Source organism: Pelmatolapia mariae, linkage group LG22 (genome assembly GCF_036321145.2).
Source record: "Pelmatolapia mariae isolate MD_Pm_ZW linkage group LG22, Pm_UMD_F_2, whole genome shotgun sequence".
NCBI classification, from domain to species: domain Eukaryota; kingdom Metazoa; phylum Chordata; class Actinopteri; order Cichliformes; family Cichlidae; genus Pelmatolapia; species Pelmatolapia mariae.
In genome coordinates, this window is record NC_086245.2 from 16,975,213 (window position 1) to 16,987,456 (window position 12,244).

General features: G+C 39.6%; 2 protein-coding genes across 2 annotated transcripts; both read right to left on the reverse strand.

Moving 5' to 3' along the window:
- Positions 1-177: 177 nt before the first annotated feature.
- On the reverse strand, positions 178-3,242 carry LOC135933828 (nuclear transport factor 2-like). The gene is made up of 5 exons (XM_065472054.1): positions 3,126-3,242; positions 1,728-1,848; positions 1,565-1,636; positions 1,297-1,395; positions 178-415 (listed from the first exon to the last, which is right to left on the reverse strand). Exons 2-5 carry the CDS (start codon positions 1,830-1,832, stop codon positions 299-301), a joined length of 393 nt encoding a protein of 130 aa, XP_065328126.1. The 5' UTR covers positions 1,833-1,848; positions 3,126-3,242; the 3' UTR covers positions 178-298.
- A 141-nt stretch (positions 3,243-3,383) lies between these two features.
- bloc1s4 (biogenesis of lysosomal organelles complex-1, subunit 4, cappuccino) lies at positions 3,384-10,356 on the reverse strand. Its single transcript, XM_065472052.1, has 5 exons — positions 9,972-10,356; positions 8,044-8,115; positions 7,846-7,947; positions 5,984-6,118; positions 3,384-4,402 (listed from the first exon to the last, which is right to left on the reverse strand). The coding sequence occupies exons 1-5, from the start codon at positions 10,311-10,313 to the stop codon at positions 4,304-4,306; spliced, it is 750 nt and encodes a 249-aa protein (XP_065328124.1). The 5' UTR covers positions 10,314-10,356; the 3' UTR covers positions 3,384-4,303.
- Between the last annotated feature and the right edge of the window lie 1,888 nt (positions 10,357-12,244).

Genomic DNA, 12,244 nt, shown 5'->3' on the forward strand with positions numbered 1-12,244 from the left:
CCCGAAAATGACTAATACCTCACACTCTGATTTTTACCTACTCATCTCACTTGCACTATTAGACATCAAGCAACAGCTATGAGTACACAGATTTAACCAAAAAAGCTATTTGTTACAGGAAGGCAAGACAAAACTGTAGTTTAGAGTAATAAATTCTTTATTTGAATAGAAATGTTATTAATACATGCATTGTAAACACCAAAGAAATGTGGAATATCTTTCTAGAAGTGGCAGCTTGACACCGCAGTGTGAATTCAGAACTGGATACAAGTGAATGTGAACCTACTAATCCAAATCACTACACTGGTATGTTGTGTATCCCCAGTCGAAACACATCATTCGTGCATGCCCACGCACAGTTTTGGGATTTCAGCATAAACACTTGATGGAAGGCCATCGGTGGATCGTCATCTACCTGTTGAAAATAATTAACAGCACAATCATGAAAAACTAAAACTGTAATGTTGGCAGGAATATAAACTAAAATCACATCAGCATAACTCATTAGAACTCCAAAAATGCTACAGTAATGATAATAAAGCGCATTGTATTGTAATGTAGAAGCCATACATCTTGTTCAGAAAGTTAACATAAAGAGTAAAAACAGCAGGATTGAAAACCAACTTGTGCTGATTAACAGACTGCAAATGATTAATGCAAATTCAAAGAAAGAGGACAGTTTTATCTGAACTGTAACAACAATTAAGATGTTTTTTAATACATGTCACCCACACACACTGGTAAGAAGTTCTCTACCAAACAATTAATGAACTGCAACACATCATTTATCTACATGCTCTGCAGAATGTGAAACAGTCATTTGTACTGGGAAAGTGCAGCCTGCCATGGCCAGACTGTCATGAAAATAAACATAAAACTTCCCTGCCACCCTGCATTTCACTGGATTTGAAAATGTAACTCTTCCAGCCACAAGGGGGCAATCTATAAAAGCTGCTTTCTCAGAGAGAGCAGTATTAGATTCAAAACACTGACACCTGCAGGTCTGAATGATGATTTTAATAAAATGTAATTTTTTTCTTTTTTTTTTGGTGAACAAGGTCACATGATATACACAATGCCACTGATATTTGTTTCTCCTCATCTTTTCTGACTGAGCACAAATTGGGTAAAAAGACCCAATAGTGAGAACATTTTGTGTACATTTGAATAAATTCTGACCAACGCTGTCGTCGGAAAGGTGATTCTACTGCAGATGCCTTGACATGGCGTAAGCTCATCAGTCCTTCAGCCAGATGAATAAAAAACATTAAAAAATGTGAAGAATCACTAGAATACCTGTAGCTGTCCAAACACCATGATGAGGATACAGCTGTCTACTGTGGGCTGGAAATCCTGTTCTGTGATGATGTGCTTAATGCGCTTGAAGGGCAAGTTCTGTGAATTGTGAACAATATTATTGTTTAGACTGATGTGCTGATGAAAGGAGAGGCGTAAAAATATTATTAATAAATTCACAGACACAACATAACCTGGATTAGAAGCAGCACTTATGGAGTTTCTTTGTGCATGTCGGAACAACAACCTGCTAAAACAAGATACTTACTACTAGTTTGCCAGTTATAGCTTCTCTCCCCTGAAAAGGTGATCCTTCCCATGTCAGACAGGCATCAGGAGACTGCAGAAACATTTTTTCTTTCATAACTATAGGCTCAAAATATTTTTAACATCCAGTGTGATGGAACTGAACAGACATCTGGAAAGCTTACATAAAGGTTTCCCAGTCCCATCCTATTGGTATTGTCAAACTGGTTGTAATACTCCTGGACAAAGCCCTCTCCAATCTTTTGCCAAATTTCTTTCTCACAGGCCATGTTTGTAGCTTTGGATCTGTAAAAGAAGACAATCTAAGTAAAATAAGTCAAGAAATGAGAAGAAACTTGTGTTTATTATTTACGCTTAAATAAGACTTTTCTGGTGTCTAATGTGACTTAAACAAAATATGTATGTAAAAATGAAGGGCCAGTTAAATGACTATCTTAATGGACAGCCTTTTGAAATTGCCAGCAAAGGTACTGTCTAATTTAACCCTGCATTTAATGTATTTATATTATTACAGACAGGATCACTTCAGATGTTTGTCACTGTATTTTACAACCTCAATCGCAAAAACTTTACACATAAAAGGAACACAATAAAACATATTTAATGTTTAAACTCAGAAAAAAAGTGCCATTGTTAAGAAAATGGTACATAAAATTGCAATTGTGAATAAAATACAGCCTTATGCGGTTTGGAAATCACTGTTTGCATTTTGTTTGTGTTCACATTTTACACAGCGTCCCAACATTTCCAGAATAGGGCTCATATTTTATTGATTTAAACACAATTCCTTATGCTATTTTGTTACGTGTGTTGTGTTTAACCTAAGTTTAAGCTGCTGTAACAAAGCAACTTCCCGACTTTGGAGATTTTTTTTTAAAAAAGAAAATATTATCATCTTAAATAAACTTTATTTTCAACCACTGGGAAGGACTGCAGGCAGGATGTAGATGAGTGTCAGGGGTGACTTGTGACATAAACATATAAGCAAAAGTGAAAGGGAAGGTTTACAAGATGATAGTGAGACCTGCTGACAGAAAGACAGGAGCCTGAGCGGAAGAAGGACAGCTTAAAAGAGGCATGCTTTTACAAAAAAAAAAAAAATAAGTGCCCCACTTATATTTTAAATGAAAAAACAATAGGTTGCCTCTCGTGCTGAAGGATACAGATGTGACTGCACAGCTGGGGGGAAAAAAATGAGGCCTGCTTCTTTAAGTGGGGGTTTCTTCGTGCTAAAGTTTCAACCGGCTGCAGCGACAAGAGAAGAGAAGCAGATTCAAGTCTATTGGGAGTTAACCAAGTTGCTGTCCAGGTAATCTCGGACTAGTTGAGATTAGTTAACGCAGTCGGGATTAAGCAGAATATAAATCGGAGCTGTCGCAATCCTGCCGTTTGTTAACCAGAAACCCAAGCTGCGGTCTCAAAGTTTTGGCTAGCCTCTGCTGCCTTTACCGAGAACTGTTTTTTTAACCTTTGTCTCCACATTACCCTCATTAAACTCGTGTCAACAAAGGCCTGAGTAACCCGTCATCTTCATTAGACACTTGACTCAAAAAGTACTTTACCTTGTCCGCTATTTTTGCTTGCTTTTTTTTCCTCCAGCAGCAGACGTTTCGGCGTGGGGAAACGAGTCAAAACGAGGCGACCGGAGTTCCCGCTTCCTCCGACTTGTGACTAACGCGTGACGTCACCACAAGCCGCCCAATGAGTGAGCCTCGCAGTTCCCCGTCAGGAGCTTTTCCTGCTCACCGAGTCCCACCCTCTAAAACACTAAAACTCAGGATCGCGTACATGAAACAGAAACGAACTTGTCTCAAATATTTTAATGATTATCTCAAAATCGTAAACCAAATCCAACATGTAAAATGAAACATTTTTAACAACTAATTTGGCAAGTAATCAAAGAACCAGAGCTGAAGCTGTGACCATTATTGGCTAAACTTTGAGAGAAAGGAGAAAGGGGCCGCACTGCATTAATCTGTTAGGTACTGTTACTCCCCTCTCCATGATGAGATCCAAAGTTCATCTTCTTCCTATTTAGATTGCAGCTTCATCACTGGCACAAAACATAATCAGCAAGTGACAACTAATCTATAATGTGTTTTTTTTCCTAAAAGGTGCAATCAAAGACGTAGCCTCGTGTCAGAGAGAGGCAGTAAGATAAGGCTTGAAATAAAGTGAATACTTTGAAATGGAAGACGTTAAATACTTAACAGGATAAGATCAGTATTGCTCGGCGGGTGGGGGTGTAGAAGAGACAAAGAAATACAGCTCAGTTCATAACAGCGTGCAGGTCTTTACAAACACTATCAACAGGAATGTAAGTCATAAAAACAAAGCTGGGTTATTTCTCTGTGTATTATTTGAAGATCTTATTGTACCTTCTATACAGTGCTCTACAGGCGAGTGGGATGACTTTGTCCTCCTGACTTGCCACAAATTTAACATCTTACATTTTCTTCACCATTAGTGAAAACAAAACCAAAGACCCATTTAGGCACTTTTAAAATAATTTTGCTACAGTTCAGTGTTTGTTGCTGCCAGGGAAAGGACTTTCAGGAGCGCAGAATGTCTGCACCCACTTGACTTCCAGTGACTTGTTCAGAAAGGCTGCTATTGCTTTGTTGAAGCCACTGCACCAATAGATCCTCCTTGCAATAGGTGGCAGTAAAAGTCATCTGTGCAGTTTGGCCCAACAGGCCTCTGAGGTTAGAACCGAGTTATGTTTTGACGTTCAAGTGCATCACTGTTCCGGCTGTGACGTGAAATAATCATCTGTCCGAAACACGCTGGGGATTTCTTGACGCTGATGTGGTGCTGGTCGTCTTGGGCTGGCTGGTTTCTGAAAGCAAAGAGACAAAAGTTAAAAACCTAATAAATGAAGTGTGGTTGCAACTGCTGGGGGAAACCTTAAAAAGAACACTGACTCCGCAGGCATGATGCTGTTCTTGAACACCATCAATCTTAATCAGACATATAAAAAAAAACAAATAAAAACACTGTGGATGTTTTTGTTTTTATGAAATTTGAACCTTTACTCATAATGATCTCAATGAAGTCTGGATAGTGACTACAAATGACCCGAGTGGCCTTGATCCCAATCTCTGGACACTACATACTACTACTGGCTGATTAAAATGAGGAATTTGGAGTAACTGGTGCTCCTCTATGTTACTTAACAAGGAGAGCGTCCACTTTCTGTCACTTAGATTCATTTACAGATCAAACTACTGCTTTATGATGAAACATATTCATTGACAGTGATATCAATACATGCTACAATGCATTAACTTTTTATTTTAAATCCAAGTTGATTTCATGTTCACACACATAAACACTGGACCCGACGTGCCTATGTCCACCTGAGAAGATGATGAGAATATTTACTGGAATTTCCTCTTTTTCTCCACTATCTGCTGTAGAAATGTCAGGTTTTTTTTTAGTTTTTTTTTTAAAAAGACAGTGAGTCCACAGTTTAAAAAAAAAAGAAAGAAAAGAAAATACAAATTGTGGAAACTTTATATTTTACAATTATAGGCCACTCTGGGCAAAGTACTACCAGAATGTTTTCTGTAATTTTACACATTTATCATGTAGTTTTATTGGTCCAGCCCACTTAAAAAAAAAAAAAGGGCTGTATGTGGCTTACACTGTAAACTGACTTTGACATCCTTGGATTAAAGGGTTACCCAGACACCTTGGATATGGGATGTATTTGAGCAATAAAACGTAAGCTACAAAGCAACAAACGTTGAGCAAATCAAGTTCTGTGCGGATGCAACTGAGGTGAATAATGGCAGATCGCCAGTTTCCTCCATGATGGTGGTGGAGGCAGTCAATTTTTTTTTTCAGAGGCAGTAAATGGCTCAGCAGATATTTCACTGTCTAAAAGGAGAGCACCTAATATTTCCCCAAATCCATTTCATTCTATCCCATTTAGACCCAATGCGGAGAAAGTGGGCAGGGCATGTGGTTTTAGCCATTAGCAGCATTTGTGATCCTGGCTAAATGCATCAAATGCATCTCGGGATGAGGCACCGAGCTCACAGCTATGGGTCTTTTGGGAGATTTTTTTTTTTTTTTTTAAATCCATAAGCATTTTTCGGCTCCTTCTTCTTTGTAACAGAAAAGCTATGACGACAAACCTCACTCCCTTTGCTTCATTTCAGTGGGAAATTACAACCAAATGAAGTATGATATTAATTTAAACATTGTGAAAAGTGCTGGTTGCTACAAGCAGCAGCAAAAGCTCTGGACTGCAACCGATTATTACAGTACATTGCTACAGTAAGAGTGGGAAGCCCACAGCTGAACTAGTTTGGGAACCTTCTAAATAATAAGTTTTTGTTTAATCCTGCAAACACCAAACTCAGTGGATAGTGGAGCAAATTTATAATTCACAAGTGCAGAAATCGGCTCTTACGTTTAAGAAGCCTGGGACAGTCATTGTGCGGAGGATCTTCTTGAAAGCACCCGGTAGTGTTCCTAGCTCTCCCTCTGCCTGTGTGACCTGCTCCTCCATTGCGCTGACATTGGCTCCCACCATCTTTACAAAGGCCTGCAGACACAACAGCATACTTAAGATTCACTACAAAAGTTGCAATATTCAATTTACCTGTGGTTGGCAGACAGAAAAGACAGCTGACACAGCTACGCTTTGTCCCCAGTCAAAAATGACTGTGCTGTTACACCAATGATGGACTGTTATGTTATGAAGCAGACATGCAGATGCCGACCTTGCCTCCACAAATAATTGTAGTCCAGTCTGACTCTTTATTACAAATCAGGAAATATTAATCATATTTTGCAATGAAAACCAAAAACAAATGTGTGTCTGTAGTTAAAATCTTTAATTTTAACTACAGACATTGTGACAGATAACATTTTTTTTAATATAAAAAGGTTTATGCAGTTAATATAGAGTCATGTGAAAAAGGAAGTTTACACAGCACCCTATCCACTTCTATGAAAAACATACAAACTTAAACTTGGCCTGCACCTACTGCGATAAGGGCTGAACAATGAGCATAAGAACACCGTTATCGCTTCAATAGGAATTATGAGCCCAAGCAGCTGCCAGGTGATAAAATGCACTTGATTAACTGATCATCAGCAAGTGTGAGCACCTCTGTAAAAGCAGTTTGGCAGTTTGCTGGACTGCAGCACTGAAGTGTGAGTTAACACAACCTTCTCAGGAGTGAAAATTCACCTTAGGTTTGCAAAGCTGGATTTGAACAAACCACAAGAACACTGGAACAACTTCCTTTGGATAAACAAGACCAAAGTAAAGTAGCTAAAATGCACAGCATATCAACACAAACACCTATCAGCTGTAAAGCCTGTGGTGGAGGAGTGATGATTTAGGCTTGTTTTAGTTGCACCCACAGCTCTTGGGCACCCTGCATTCATTGAGTTGACCATGAACTCCTCTGTGTTCCAAAGTATTCTAGAGTCAAATGTGAGGCCACCTGTTTGACAGCTAAAGCTTGGCTGAAACTGGTTCATGCAACAATGATCAATGATTCCAAGCACAGCAGCAAATCTACAACAGAAAGGCTGAAAAAGAAAAGAATTAAGGTGCTGCAATGGCCCGAACAAAGTCTAGACATCAAACTGACTGAAATGCTGTGACGGGACCTTAAGAGAGCTGTGCATAAATGAATGCCTGCACACTGATAAAGTCATACAGAAAATTATTACTTCAAGTTATTCCTGCTAAAGGTGGTTCTACAAGTTGCTGAATTATGGGGTGCACCTAGTTTTTCACAGATCTGCATAAGTTCCTCTGAAAAATTTCACATGACTGTTTATCATGAAGTAAATTTTATTTTTGTCTCATCACAGGTTACCTGATGAAGACATTTAATGACATTCAGCTGAAGAAATCATGAGTATGAACTCAAATAAACACAGTTTTTGCAAATAAGGTCCCCTTTGCTGGTAGCTTACCAGACATTTGAATGCATGGTAAGCTTTTACATGAGGAACAGGAACTAATACTTTTACCTTTTCGGAACATGAATGAATAAATAGAGGAAACAGAAAAACAAACAAGTGGCTCAGAGTCTCCATTTGTGAGGATGATACTTTCCTTATTTAATTATGAATAAAAACACTGCACACAAATCAATATACATCACATCACAATCACGCATTTCATATTAGAGTTGTTAACGTTGCTTGCAGTTTGGCAGGATGCCTCTCTGAGGAATCCGTGTGCATTATAAAAGCGGCAAATGAATATTTTATACAAAACAAAATGAACCGTATGAAACAGTCGCTTACCTCCAGCTTATCAATTCTTCTGTATATCTGTCTCATTTCATCAGACTTCTGCTGGATTTGAGGTAGGTTTTCATTCACTATCTGCGAGGTATCGTTACGTATCTGTAGACAAAACAAGACAGAATATCAGAAGCAAATTATCCACGTAATCTAAAACATGAGATGTAAGACACACTTTCATATTCTGACTGAGCTTACCATATCCAGCATTCCAACAAACTCATCCACTCTTGTCAGCATCTCTTCCAAGCTTTTCTCCAAGCACAGGATCTAGATAAGACAATGATTTTAAAGTATGGATCCCAGAGTATGTGAAATATGTCATAGTTATGCTGCCCACACACAAGCTTCAATACGTTTAGACCGCAGGGCCAAAACACAGCAGCCTTTGTGCTCCTTCTTCAGCTTCTCTGTAACATGCCTTGTATCACGCATATCCACTTAAGATCAGCAAGCCAACAGAGGTGAAGCATATGTCTGCATCTGTAAAGACACACAGCTGTCTTCCTGAGCTAAACACAAGCAATTCTTTGAAGAGTTGTGTCTCTCTGTGGGTTCAGAGGTTTGTTATATTACAAATGAGATTTAGCTGACCATAGGGATTATCACTGTGAGCCGGGGGTGGGGCTGCAGACTCAAGTCACATGGCTTGGGCTTGAATCAGTTCTCAGGCCATTCTTCTAATGACTTTTGAAGTGACATGAAAAATCCCACAACCCAGTTTTGACCTTCACAACAGTTACTCGCACCTTCACCCAGATTCACGCCCCTCAAGTCATATATTTACGAGCTTTTAATTCTGACTTTTCATTTTCCTGCCATCACATGCTCTAGCAATCATTCTGGCAGCAGCGAATCATCTTTGTGGTGTTCCTCTTTTCCTCCTGTCTGGCACCTCCATATTCAGCATCCTTTGTCCAATATATCCACTATCCCATCTCTACACATCTCAAACTCTCAGCCTAGCCCTTCAAACTTTACTACTAAATTCCTCAACCTGAGCTGTCCCTCTGAAACACTTGTCCATTCTGCCCAATGAAAATCTGAACATCTTCAACTCTGTCATCTGTCTTTTTTGGGGGGGTCAGAGGCAAACTGAACAAACTATAAATCATAGCAGGTCTCACTACCACCTCGTAAAAATTCTTTTACTTTTGCTGCTATCCTCCTGACACTTGTCTCCATCTACTTCCCCCACACTCTCTTCCTCACCTCACTTGTGCCCTGTCCATCGCTTTGGATGGTTGACTCCAGGTATTTAAACTCATCCACCTTCACTATCTCTGCTCCTTGAAGCTTCACATTTACACATCTCTCTCTCATTCACACACATGTATTCTGTCTTGATTTCATTGACTTTCATCCCCTTTCTCCCCAGAGCATACTTCCTGTCGGTTAATGGTGAGGCATAAGTCATGTGAAGGCCAGATTCGACTTTAATGCAATTTTAAAAGTAAGTTTCAATGTTTGCGAAAGTCTTCTTATACTGGTGTTTCCCCTTTTTCTATCAAAGTTCATCAGGAGCTAAATTCTTACTCCAGCTGCTGTTCTGACAGCCTATAATTATTTGGTTTGAGTAGAGTCCATACAGGTGCATGTCTTTTTGAGGCTGCATATTTCTTGTGAGACTCATTAAACCCAGTAAAATGTGGGCCACTGTCTTAGTACGCAGTGCTGGTGGACGGCACTACGCCACTGCACTCGTAGAGCATTTAAAACACAATCCTTTCTACTTTGTACCTGTTTTTGAAATTAGTTGGCCTAATTTGGGACTTCCGACATAAACCTCTGCAATACATCTTTACAGGCCAGCTGATGTTTAAGGAAAGCCAATCCTATCACTACTTTCGTGTCGCCTAGCAACTGCCATTGCCAACATCGTCCGAGTTACTGACAAAAGCAACGTGAAACTTTCTTGTAACGCTAAGAGTGAGTATAAGAAAATGCTAGGTAGAATAAGACTTATAGTCTTTAATGGAGACGATGTAAACCACTTTATTTGGTACTCATAATGAAAGTGGAACACTTCGTTTACAGGAAGACTGTGTAGGGCTGCTGCGGTACTGACAGTCAAATCATAAACAAAGAGCTAAACATAGCTTAGCTGCTGATATAACAGCACGCACCTCGTCTCCTGCTGTCGCCCTGATGTAGGAGGAGTAGCTGAGCGCGGTGTGCCTCAGCACCTCGTCGTCCTGCTCTGGGTCGTGCTTGTCGGTTGTCCCGGGCTCTACAGCTTCATCGAGGCTCGGGCTTTGATGAATAACGTTAGCTGCTGCTGCTACTTCTGCCCCCGCCGCTGCTCCAAAGCTGGGGCTCTGCGACACCGTCCCGCTGCTGAGGATTTCGCTCACCATCGACAAACTGCTCGCACTCTGAGAGACGATTCCGCTGTCTGTGCTGATCTCAGCGCTGGACTCCTCCAGGGGAGACAGCAGGCCCACCCTGTCAACCCGTTGATGGTCCATGTCGCTTGTCTTTCTGATCTACTGCCGTGTTTTGCCTTGTCAAATGTCTAGATCACGTGTGTCGCACAGTGGACGGAAGCTCGTAAGGGACAAAGGTGTTTTAGCGCAGCAGAAAACGGAAAATGTAAATTAAAAAACCCCCCAATATAAATAAATAGAATATAAGGGAATACATTCTCATTGGTGGATACAAGCGCCATTTCTTTGCATGTCTGCCCCTTTGGATTCATGCATTAAAATTAATAAATTCCATTAGCCACTTGAGTTTTTAAAAATGTCAGAATTTTCCAGTTTATTTCCCATCATTTTCATCTTAGGACACGGCAGTTTTACAACAGAATTCCAACCATTGGATCAATTTTAGAGGTTTTACTCTTAACTTTTAGTGCTTTTAACTATAAGGCAAACTTACAACTTAAACACTTCAAGTAAAAAAAGATAACTGCAATGAGATTTGTTATAGTGCGATGAAAAAGTATTTGCCCCTTTCCTGATTTCTTAGTTGTTGTTGTTGGTGGTGGTGTTTTTTCTTTTTTTCTTTTTTTTTTTGGGGGGGGGGGGGGGGGGGGTGTTTTTGCGTATTTGTCACCCTTAAACATTTCAGATTATCAAATAAATGTTAATATTAGACAAAGATATCCAAAGTGAATAAAATAAGTGAGTTTTAAAATTATGATTACATTTATTAAGGAAAAAAAGATACCTGACCCTGTGTGAAAAAGGAATCTCCCCTAAACCTAATAACTGGTTGTGCTATCCTTGGCAGCAAGAACTGCAATCAAGCCTTAGTGCTAAGTGGCAGTGAGTCTTACACATCTCTGTGAAAGTATTTTGGCCCACTCTTATTTGCAGAATTTGTTTATTTCAGCCTCACTGGAGGGTTTTCAGGCATGAATGTCCTGTTTAAGGTCATGCCATAGCATCAAAATCTGATTTAAGTCCAGACTCCAAAAGCTTCATTTTGTTTTGTAAACCATTCAGAGGGGGACTTGCTGGTGTGATTTGGATCATTGTCCTGCTGCCAGATTGGAGTATCAGGGCATTAAGCTTTTTCACCTTTTTCTGGTAGAGAGCAAAATTCATACTTGGGTGGACAATATGTAGAAGAACCAGTCCATTTGCCATTTACTGTGTTTCCATCAATCCTGATCCTAAAGCAGCAAAGCAGACCCAGACCATCACATTACCACCAATACTTTTGATTGTCTGTATGATTGTCTTTTCTTTTTTTTTAAATGCTAGTTTAACACCATATGTAAGGGGACTAAAACCTTCCAAAAAGTTAACCGCTATTCTTGTCAGTCCACAGAATATTTTCTCAAAAGTCTTGGGGATCATCAAAATGCTTTTTGGCAAATTTACCTTTCTGCTGTTTTTGGTCAGCAGTGGTTTTCTCCTTGAAACTCTCCTATTGATGCAATTTTCCCCAGTCTCTTTATTATTGTTAAATCATGAACATTGACCTTAACTGAGGCAAGTGATACCTGCAGTTCTTCAGATGTTGTTCTGGGTAATTTTGTGACCTCCTGGGGGAGTCACTGATCCACTCTTGGAGTATTTTCTGTAGGTCGCCAAGTTGGTTTGGATAGCCTAATAAATTAAATCATCATCTAAAAACTGCATTTTGTATTTACCTCTGTCAATTATTATAATTTGTTTAAACTGGACATAACATTAACATTGGGTGAAAAGCTGGGTACAGGCTAACACAGAAAGGCAGATAACCATTTATCATCACACCAACAGCCAATTAGAATCCCCAATTAACCTGACAGGGTCTTTGGACAGGTTTAAACCTGTGCGCTGATGCACCACTGTGGTGCTCCGCTATCAAGTTAATAAGGTTAATCACACAATACTGGACCCTAAGCTGAATTTCACAGCAGTGATCACTACTATCTACTAATCCACTGTGAGAACTTATAATTTTG

Excerpts from the sequence above, each read along its gene's own strand:
- bloc1s4 (XM_065472052.1), bottom strand. The coding sequence starts at position 10,313 with ATGGACCATCAACGGGTTGACAGGGTGGGCCTGCTGTCTCCCCTGGAG. Across the intron at positions 8,116-9,971 it reads GGGCGACAGCAGGAGACGAG|ATCCTGTGCTTGGAGAAAAG; the intron begins GTGCGTGCTGTT and ends TGTCTTATCTAG. Across the intron at positions 4,403-5,983 it reads CTGTCCCAGGCTTCTTAAAC|AAACCAGCCAGCCCAAGACG; the intron begins GTAAGAGCCGAT and ends CTTTGCTTTCAG.
- LOC135933828 (XM_065472054.1), bottom strand. The coding sequence starts at position 1,832 with ATGGCCTGTGAGAAAGAAATTTGGCAAAAGATTGGAGAGGGCTTTGTC. Across the intron at positions 1,637-1,727 it reads TGGGACTGGGAAACCTTTAT|TCTCCTGATGCCTGTCTGAC; the intron begins GTAAGCTTTCCA and ends ATGTTTCTGCAG. Across the intron at positions 1,396-1,564 it reads CTATAACTGGCAAACTAGTA|AACTTGCCCTTCAAGCGCAT; the intron begins GTAAGTATCTTG and ends CACAATTCACAG.